A 10,768-nucleotide genomic window follows, 5' to 3' on the forward strand; every position below is an offset into this window, starting at 1 on the left:
CTTACTGACCCTTGAAATATATTCTACAGTACAAGTAATTATAAAATAGGTAAACCGTGCGCTTCGGTCCATCTCCAATTTGCACAAAACTACAAACGCCACCCAATCACATAACCTGCAGGGGTGATGATGATGATGATGATGATCATGATCATGATCCGTCCCGTTCAAACGAGATAAAACTCTACTCCCCACCGCCACCGTTGGATGACCCTCTGCACGAATCTCAAAGCAACGGCTAAATTGCAATAATTTCTTTTTCTTTTTTTTTTTTTTCCTTTTTTTTTTTTTAAGTTGGTGGGGGGGGGGGGGGCGTTTGTTGCGCGTTTGCATGTGCAACTGCCTCATGCAACGTAAGGCTAGCGCGTCGTCGCCTTTGGCGCGCTCTGATGTTCGCGCGGTCCGCACCACACGTACGGACGGCCCGCACCCCGAGGCGCGGCGGCCGCGGCGCCCACCGCGGCCCCGGGCGAGCGCTCGGGGCGAAGCCCGGTCCCTTCCCAGCGCGTCGCCGCCGCGCGCGGCCTCCTCGCGGGCGAGCCAGTCTCCGGCCACCGCCGCGTCGGCCCGCGCCGCCCCGGTCCAGCGCGCCCGGAGCCCGCGCCGCGGCGCGCCGGCATCGCGCCGCGGAAGGGCGAGCGGGGGGACGACGCCCGGGTGGAAGAAGTCGTAGGCCGAGGGAGTGAGCGCGATGGGGGTCTCGAAGGGGAGCCCGTGGGGGCGAGACCCCACGATAATGGCCCCTTCTTGGCCCTCGCCCATGGCGCCCGTGATCAGGAGCATGAGGAGGGTGGTGATGATCACTGCTGTTACCAACTTAGCCACCATTTTGGGAATTTGGGTTCTCTCTTGGTTTGGGGTTTTGGCTTTTATAGTGTGTGGGTTTTTGTTTGTGCTTATTTATATACATGTATATGTATATATATACAGGAGAGTGGGTGAGGGAAAACAAAAGGAACCATTTTAGGCTTCTTTTTTTTTTCTTTTTTTTTTTCCTTTTTTTGAGGTTTGGTTGGTGAGGAATTCTTTGTGTTGGGGTGGGATTAATGGGGGAATGGGAGCAAAATGATGAGAAGGGGTGGCCAAGGAGGTGGGAGCTGGGGAATGATGTACACGAGAGCTTTGCCAAGTAAAAAATTGCCCCCCCCCCNCAATTTAGAAATTGTTGATGTTTTCTTTAAAAAAAAAAAAAAAATTGTTACTTGACTATGTTATAGGACAAAAACATTGCTTATGCATTAATGTCATATCATGTTTGTTTTTTTTTTATATTGGATTTTCGAGGTTTAACTCGCTTCTTCGAAAAAGCCGTAGGCTTCGGCATTTGTTTCGATACTGAAGTTGCGAAATCACTCGAACTCCAACTTACAATTATATAGAGATAAACTAACTTTGGTTGGGGTGAGAGGCAAATTCGAAATTGATATTTTTCTTTTTTGACAAGTTAACTGCATTGCAGGTAATTCACTTTGATCAGACATAATCACAAAATTCTATCGATCATAGTTGTAATTTTGAGTTTTGTGTTGTATTGAAGTATTTGTAATAGGAAAGCAAATGGGTTGTTAAAGGCTCCTACATATGACTTCTTTTTTTTTTTTGTTTTTTCCTTTTTTGTATGTGTGGTTGTTTCAACAGCTTCATAATGCAATGATACAAAAGCCTACAGATTTGGAGGGGCAATTTAGCCCTATGTAGATGTGCAAGTGTTATAAGTGTTGCTTCATAAACCAGCAAAGGCAAAGGGCCAGAGCCACACACATATATAGTGATTAAACACAAAAGGAGTGTGTAGTGGCTCATCTATGGCACTTTGAAATGCACCATGCCACATTATTGCTGTTGAGAGCAAACGCGTGCGTTGGTGAAATCAATGGCATCTGAAACAAAAACTAATATTAAAGCATGTCACGCTCCAATTTTCTTATGGTTGGGGTCCCCCATTTCTCATAAATTTTATCTGGCTCAGTTGTATCATCACCTGGGCCTCACCACGATACAATGTTGCTTCACAAAGAAGAGTCATAACCATTCAATGTGTGTGTGTGTGTGCACTTGATCTAGTTTGAATTTGCTGTACTGCTTCGGCAAATTCGGGTTCGGATTTGCATTTTGCCAACCTACTGTTGGAGTTACAGGCTTGGTTTTGAGTGAACCTCGTATGTATCGATCGAACGTAAGTTCATGTTAATTGATTGAGGCAATTTGAGTTCAATATGGGGCAAATGACATGGGACTATGGTTTGATTAGCTGGTCATCTGTTAGGTTAATTAAGAATTGATTAATTAGCTAGAGAATGCTATACATGTTACATGTGGACCATTAATTTTCTATTAGATTAATTTGGTGAGTAATACAGTATAATTAAGAAGCAATTAATTGATCCTATATATTATATATATGTTTTCTCAATTATAATTTTCTTTAGCTCTTCCATTTCAATGCACTTAATTTATAGATATAATTAATATACGGCTCTCATTAATTCTTTGATCATGCTCTGTAATATTTGACTTTATTTTTCATGTAATCAAATTCCCTCATGTGAAATAAACATCAAAGCTATTGATTAAAGAGTACTGTTTGAACTGCGCTATTAATCAAAATAGGCACTATTTTTTTCCATATTAGAATTATAAGTTCAAAAGTGGAAGCTTTTATTTTTGAGTTCAAAATCTTATTCAACTCCCTGCCGTGGCAAAATTAATTAAACTTCAGAGTATATCATTATAGTTCGCTGATTACGGGATTCTTAATACCCTTAATTTGTTAATTTTTTGTATTATCATGACACTTAATTCCTTCTTGTTTAGTTTACACACAATTAATTATAAGGAAAAGAAGAGAAATTATTCAAATGGTAAACATTTATTGGAAACCCATCATCTCAACACACATACACTGAAGAAGCTAAGTAGCAAATTAACAAAAAAGGAAAAGGAGCAAACACACACAGAAACATTCATAAGATCATCACAAAGGCCCCACCCAAGATGTTGCTGAATAAAAGCCAGCAATATACGGACCCTGTACGTATATTATACGTACGTACGTAGCCTTTTGAAACAAAGTACGTATATATACAATTTCGTTACGTGCTTGTGCATGTGCATGGGAGGAGATCATCGCTAGGAATTTTGCTCATGCGTTGCTACGGTACGAGCCCAGAGCCTTCACAGCGCCTGCTCTCAGGACATACTGGTGATAAATTGCGGCGATCGCAGCGCCGATGAATGGTCCCACCCAGAATATCCACTGCAAAATCGATTATCCATTACACCAAAGTTAATAAACAAATTCATTAAGTTTGATCACTACTTTATTTATCGACAGTAAACCAGAATTATCATATTGAGCTCGCTACATATATGCTTATATGTATAATTAGTTGTGGTATTACGGTGCCCGCCAATTTGATCACATATATAGGAACTGGTTTAGAAACATATATACTTGGATAATGCTCGATAGTTTAACGTAAATATATAATTAGAATACCGTTTTATCATAAAGTCTCGAGTTTAAACATGATCAGAAGAAATGTTGAATAAAAATATCTTTAAATATTATTTTTTAATAGCTCAAGTTTTTAGGATAATTTGCAGTTTCAAGATAATTTCAGTAATGTTTTGTTCTTCTTGTTTTCTTTATACCTTTTATTTCTCTCTCTCTCTCTCTCTCTCTCTCTCTCTCTCTCTTTATTGAATATGCACCAAAAAACCAAAAAAGTAGCTAGTTTAATAATTTAAGGATTAGATTCAATGAATTTAATTAGCAAAAGGCTCATTAATCAACAAAAACAACAACTCCAACACTATCTAAAAGCTAGAGTGGGTGTGAGTCGTAGTTGTTGACCCAAAAAGTAGATATGTTATTTATATATTAAATTAGAGGAGTTAATCATACATAATTATTTTTAAATTAATTAATAAAAGTACCTGATCATCCCAAGCCTTATCCTGGTTGTAGATAACTGCAGCTCCGAGGCTCCTTGCAGGGTTAATGCCCGTTCCAGTGATGGGAATTGTGGCTAAGTGAACCATGAACACTGCGAACCCAATTGGAAGAGGAGCCAAAACCTAAATACATATAAATTTACATATATGATTAATTGGTTGGCGATTAGATGATTTTAGTAATGAGATTAATTAAGTGCAAAAGCTAATTCACATTGTTAATTACTTATCAATTAGTGCAACTAATCTGCTTGTCGTGCAGTGCCTGCTATTTTTCTGTTAGAACTCGTAGAAAAAGTGATGCTTTTTCATCAGAGCTATTTGAAAAAGCACCAGTAATTTATGAAAATTCACCGACTTTAATTCCACATACAAAAATCAAGAGAGTCATTTATTATTGCAAAAAAAAAAAAGAAGAAGATTTGTTAGGCTTCTCTAAATAAAATTTGAGTTCGATACTGAAATAACCGATTACTTTAAAAATTTAAGCTAACAATTTTAGTATTGAAATGGGCAAAGTACCGGGACGTGGGAGTCGCGGGCGTTGCGCTTGGGATCGGTGGCCGAAAAGACGGTGTAGACGAGGACGAAGGTACCGATGATCTCGGCGGCGAGGCCGGTGCCCGTGGAGTAACCGGAGCTGAGCTCGTTGGCGCCGCCGCCGTAGCGGACGTAGTAGGCCTTCTGGAAGCCCTTGACGAGCCCCACGCCGCAGATGGCCCCCAGGCACTGCGCGATCATGTACAGCACGGCACGCACCAGTGACACCTTCCGCGCCAGGAAGAGCCCGAACGTCACCGCTGGATTTATGTGCCCTCCTGTTTGTATACATACCAAAAAAAAAATTTTAAAAAGGTCAGAGGTTTGAAACTCAGCTAGATATTGCTGTATGTTTTCTATTAGATTGGTCTTTTGAAACTAGTATACGTCCCACCTGAGATCCCCGCGGTGCAGTAGACGAGGATGAAGATCATGCCGCCGAAGGCCCAGGCAATGCCGAGGATTCCGACGCCACTGCACGCGGCGTCGGCGCTCAAATTCGGGTCCGACTGGTGCTTGTAGCCGATGACGGTGGCGACGGTGATGTAGAGGAAGAGCATGGTGGCGATGAACTCCGCGATCACCGCGCGGTACAGCGACCAACTGGCGAGCTCCCCTCCGTCGACCAGCGGCGCCGGTGGCGGGTCCGCGTAGTCCTTCGCCCCGTACCCGCCAGCGCCGTATCCTGACTCTACGTCCTTCCCCATTCGTTTTGAGTTTTTCTAAACTTCAGAGATCGGAAGGAGAAAAACGAACGAAAGAAAGTAATGAGTAGTGATGATGAGTGTGGTGAGTGAGTGTGTACAAATGTGTTTATATATATATATAGAGAGAGAGAGAGAGAGAGTACATAGTGGGGGAGGATTAGGAGATGATGAGAAAGAGATTTGTTTTTGTTAGTTTTAAAATTTGTAATTTGCCGCCCCACACCGACCACAACACATCTAAAGTTGCTTGTGGTTGTCATTGGCCCATTGATGAGCCAACCACAAGCCCACAAATTTTGACAAAAAATTATTTTCAAAGTAAATTATCATTCATTATTTAATCTGAATGTATCATAAGCTAACCAACTGTGGTAGTAAACTAAAAAAATTATTAATTTTCTCCTGATAAGTTCAGATAAGTCTTATATGTTTTAACCTTTGTTTGAAAATATACCGCCTAATTTCTTAAGTTGCTTTTTTTTTTTTGAAAATATATCAATTATCATGTTTTTAGCCAACTGCACTACGTATGTACACTCAGTAAATTCACACCTTCTGATTTTTTTTTCGAGAGATACACGCTTCGTTCATTTTTGTTATAAATAAATTTAGCTGAAAATGTAAAGTAATTAGACTCCGAATTTAAAACTTCGAATACCCACCATTAAGTCCTTAGTCAAATGCGCTAGGTATGGTCGGCAACTTCAAACCTATATATGTTCTTATATAAGTTCATTGGTTTTTAACTCAAGTACTATTTACATCTGATGTATTAAGTTCTTATACTAAGGTATTCATGAGCAAAATTTTTATTTCTCACCTATCAAGTGGAATGTTTCTTGTACATCTATCATAGATATGAAGTTAATAATCAATTATTTCTTACCATATTGATCTAGAGATCACTAATATATAGAAAACAGCCACAAAATTTGAGTTTTAGTCCCATAAGCAACGTGGATTAACGCTAAACCTCTAGTTATTAAAAATTCTAATAAAACTGAGTGGCTTAAGACGCTGCGTCGGCTACTTTGTGTAGCTATATATGTCGCAGTTGCGAGTCTTATGTATGCAAAGCGCGCAAATACTATATTAAACACGCATTTTAGTAATTAATAATGTATTAGATATTATTACGAGCATAATCGACATCCTAATATAATATATATTTAGCATTCTAAAGTTTGAATGAGGTGTCATGTGTGCCTAAAATAGCTGTTAACAGTGACAAGCAAACTACTACCACTCAATCATTAAACGCATAAGAAAATTTTAACAATTTGATGATATATAAAGTTGCAATAAACAAATGCTACTCCATTTAAAGAGTGTTTGGTTGTATATACACCTCACAAAAGTAGTGAGAGTTTTTTTTTTATTTTTTTTTGAGAAATAGATAGCATGCTACCTGTTTCGTTTATTTCATTTAGAAATAAATTTAGCTGGAAACGTAAATAAATTAGGATTCAAACTTGGGTCTCGGGTACCAACCACCAAATTCTTTGCCACTTGCTCTAGGGACGGTTGGTTAGTGAGAGTTTTATTGAATGACATATTATTGTTGTTTAGAGAGTATGTTTGATGTTTTGCTTTGGCTTTGGATGTTGTTTAGCATTTAGAATATAAAAACATTTAAATTGATTTCGCAGGTCACTTTAAAATTGCAGGAAATGGATAGAACAGTGATGGATTTTTTCAAAAAATTTTTATGAGAGTGAGATAATTTTCAAAATCCTAATCTATCCATATTAACATAGAAAAATTAAAAACAAAAAAAAAAAAGAAAAGAAAAGGAGAAAAGTAAGGTTATCTTTTGCTAGTGGCCTTATCCTTGGGTGTTTGTGGCCTACATCACCTGCGACCGCAACAAACCGACCACATTATTACACATCTCAGCTCAGCGAAAGAGCCATTAAATAATGAGAGGTGTTTGTTGACTAATTACAAAATTTTAAGAGAGGAAATAGGATTAAGCCAGAGTTATTGGCTTGGGATCAGCATCTTGTCCTGTGCCGGGAGACTGGATTGGATTGGATTGCGTCATGTTTGAGAGGCGCCGGGAGACTGGATTGGATTGGATTGCGTCATGTTTGAGAGGCGGGAGATCGAATTGGATTGAGTATACGTGAGAGGCGGGAGATCGAATTGGATTGAGTAATAATTGATATCCGTAAATACTGTGCACGCTTTAACTGAATTGATTTTATCTTTCTAATAACTCGAACTTTTAAAATTAATGAGCTCAATACATGCATACATTTGATGCACTTTTTCTTTTTTTTTAATAATTTCATCTCCATTCCTCTATGTTGAGTTATTACTAATCTTTCTAAAAAATATTAATACTTTTTTTCAGTACTATAATTTCATTAAGCTAATTAAATTACTATTCCAATCGTGCCCATCCACAAAATGCTTCAAATAAATGGCCAAACTCTTGAGTAGCATGGGGCTATAGAGAATCGGTCTCTTAATTAAAGATTATCTAATTGAAAATTGAACTGATTTTTTAGGATTTAAGGGAGTAGCGTGCCAAAATTGCATTTTCATACAGGGGATTTTTAGTCCACAAAAAAATGTTGACTCCGGTAAAACTATCATCATTCATGGGGTTTCAATTTTAAACCAACAACAATTTAACCCTAGATTTTAATTCTGCCTCTGGAGTCCTCCAACACCTTCAATAAACAAAATTGGAACTGCATAGAAGCTGCAAATTAGAACACCCAAAATTGAAAACAGAGCTCAACAAAATGGTCGAAAACAGTATAAGAATTCATGTGGAGAAACACTTTATTGTGGGATTGTTCATTACACAGCAACACAAAGTAGTTAAGTGTTGGGAGGTAACAGATCATACCACTAAGCCCTACACAAGTAACAAATGGAATCGATTGCGCGAGGCATAAAATGAGCTTAATATTAATAGGTAAAATGGGCACAAATAGAATGTGTGGAAATGTCTCCCATGCTGGGAAACATTCGATAAGAGCAGTGACAAAAGCAGATTGAAGTGCTGCTCTCGGCTAAAATTAATGCGACCTAAAGTTAGTATCAGAAATAGTTCAGAAAGGAAGGGAACATTTGAAATCCACCACAAACTCCAGGACAACCGTGAAAGCCGATGCATGCATTAGCGGAAAGAGACCACCATCGCAGAGCGTTCGCGGATATTCTCTAAGCCTCATGTAGCTTAAACAACAATGTATAGCCTATAATGCGAGATTTGAACAGTTTATAAGCCAAATAGAGAGAGGGTTTGTAAGGTTTACATCCAAACAAGGCTGTTAGTTGGTCTAATCGGATAAAAGTAAAGGTAAGAAGTGTATGGAGAACATTTTGAATGGACCCCCATTAGTTCAATTACCAATTAGCTATCAGCCATGGATTGAACTCAAGAACTCGTGAACGGAATCAGCCAAAAAAATGTATAAAAAGACATCAAAAGGATTGCCGTTAAGTATAGTGGAATCCTCTAATTGACTGCTGCAGATGATTCAAATCAAAACAAGTAAAGCTTCAGCCTTGAAGAAGTTAAAGAGGCCTATTTTGGAGAAGTCTATAGTTGAGGGCTCCATACATTTTGACCAGATAAGGGCCGTTTTCATCACAACTATTAACTGCTTAGCCAACAAGAAAATTCCTGCCAAATAATATGACAGACCGACCTGCTAAATCCACCAATAAACATATGCGACTCATAAAATTACTACCGAGACTAGGAATCTAGGACATCAGCACCATCTAAGAATAACGAGTCAACAGTTTTCTCTATTCAAGAACTAAAAATACCACATGTGAGTAAACCAAACCAAAGTATCATTTGTTTGTTCTAAAAACATCCCAGGAAAGTAGCTTTTGTACTGATAAAACTGACTCACACCACAAACAGAGACAATAAGGTCCAATTTTGGCCAAAAATCAGAAGACGCAAGCTGCTAGCTAATCACACAATGACTCAACACTACAGAGGTGTTCCTAGTTCTTAACAAAAGCTCACGGGATGATGTGTTATGTGGATCATAGCTATTAGCAGAAAAAATTAAAAGATCTATTTCATAAGGGCAAGCCAAACTAATAAATACATCAATAGTAGTGTAGCAAGCTAGGAATAGTACAGCAACGGAAAACAAGATATATCAAAATGTGTACAATCATACTAATCTACCTACATTTATACTGATTCCGCGGCAGATAACTTAGCTACCTGTTCCCATAGACATAGAAAAGAAGCTGAAACATAGTAGCAAAATAAACAAAAGAGTAACTACGGAAATATATGACATTATCGCTGTCGCGGCTTTTCTCATAATATTTGTTTATTTATAACCTATGTTACCATCGAACAATAACAACAGAACCAAATGGATGCATATGAAGGTAAAGTAAACATCATGAATCTACCATAACCACATAGAATTCAAATTCTGATCTCAAAATCACCGAAATTGTCCATGCTAACGATTCGAATAAAGTGAAGCCATTTCAAATTTCTCCGAACATCTAACTCAAAATTCCCACAAAAGCTCCAAATACTCTCTCTCTTTCGCTCATAACACAATTAAAAGCATAAAACTAAGCAAATACTGAGATCATAAGACAAAGATCTAATTTTTGAGGAGGAGGGGGGGGGAACAGCATCGACCTCACTCGGAGGGGATCTCGACCTCGCCGTCGGAGATCTCCTGCTGGAGATCCTTGGGGTCCTTGCCGTCGACGGTGCAGCCGACGGAGACGCAGGTGCCGAGGATCTCCTTGACGGTGCCGGAGAGGTCCTTGGCCATGGATCGGGGGCGCATGATGCGGGCGATCTCGATGACGTCGTCGAGGGAGATGTTGCCGTTGTGCTTGATGTTCTTGGTCTTCTTGCGGTCGCGCTCGGGCTCCTTGAGGGCCTTGATGACGAGGGCGGCGGCGGAGGGGACGACGCTCACCTTGGCCTGGCGATTCTGGACGGTGAGCTTCACGGTGACGCGGAGGCCCTTCCACTCCTTGGCCGTCTCCTTGGCGATGTCCTCGCCCACCTTCTTCGGCGAGAGCCCGAGGGGCCCGATCTTCGGGGCCAGGGAGCTCGCGGCGCCGACCTCGCCGCCGGTGACGCGGACGTAGACGTCCACCACCTGGGACGGGTCCAACTTCGGCGGCATCGCGGCGTCGGCGGCGGCGGCGGCGGCGGCGGGAGGTGTTAGGGTTAGGGTTAGGGTTAGGGTTTTTGCGGAGGCGGGGTGAGGTGGAGGAGAAGGGAGTTAGGGTTAGAGTCGGAGGGGTTTATATACATACGTGGCGGGATGGGAGTGTGCGGGTCGAAGAGAGTCTAAATGAGACCCGATAACCCGATCGAGATCCGAAGTGCTTTCGACCGGATCCGATGTTACGCAATTTCCCACTTGATACTAGGCCTGATGTTTTGGCCCAATAAAAGCCCAGCGTTTTTGGCCTACTCAGCCCACTAAACATCACGGCCCAAATATCTGGGCCATAATAGTTGCTGGACCAGACTTTGTTACAACTAATAGAAAATGAATTTAGCACGCGTTTCCCGACCACTTAATCGGGACTCGGGT

General features: G+C 40.3%; 2 protein-coding genes across 2 annotated transcripts; both read right to left on the reverse strand.

The window, feature by feature from the left end:
- On the reverse strand, positions 2,851 to 5,294 carry LOC109713634 (aquaporin PIP2-1). Its single transcript, XM_020237792.1, has 4 exons — positions 4,892 to 5,294; positions 4,480 to 4,775; positions 3,940 to 4,080; positions 2,851 to 3,256 (listed from the first exon to the last, which is right to left on the reverse strand). Exons 1-4 carry the CDS (start codon positions 5,202 to 5,204, stop codon positions 3,143 to 3,145), a joined length of 864 nt encoding a protein of 287 aa, XP_020093381.1. The 5' UTR covers positions 5,205 to 5,294; the 3' UTR covers positions 2,851 to 3,142.
- LOC109713591 (60S ribosomal protein L12-1-like) lies at positions 9,586 to 10,430 on the reverse strand. The gene has a single exon (XM_020237715.1). It carries the CDS (start codon positions 10,349 to 10,351, stop codon positions 9,851 to 9,853), a length of 501 nt encoding a protein of 166 aa, XP_020093304.1. The 5' UTR covers positions 10,352 to 10,430; the 3' UTR covers positions 9,586 to 9,850.

This window comes from Ananas comosus, linkage group 8 (genome assembly GCF_001540865.1).
Source record: "Ananas comosus cultivar F153 linkage group 8, ASM154086v1, whole genome shotgun sequence".
Taxonomy (NCBI): Eukaryota; Viridiplantae; Streptophyta; class Magnoliopsida; order Poales; family Bromeliaceae; genus Ananas; species Ananas comosus.

Coding starts and splice junctions, on each gene's coding strand:
- LOC109713591 (XM_020237715.1), bottom strand. CDS start 10,351: ATGCCGCCGAAGTTGGACCCGTCCCAGGTGGTGGACGTCTACGTCCGC.
- LOC109713634 (XM_020237792.1), bottom strand. CDS start 5,204: ATGGGGAAGGACGTAGAGTCAGGATACGGCGCTGGCGGGTACGGGGCG. Junction 4,776..4,891: donor CTGCACCGCGGGGATCTCAG/GTGGGACGTATA, acceptor GTATACAAACAG/GAGGGCACATAAATCCAGCG. Junction 4,081..4,479: donor CCCGCGACTCCCACGTCCCG/GTACTTTGCCCA, acceptor ATATGTATTTAG/GTTTTGGCTCCTCTTCCAAT.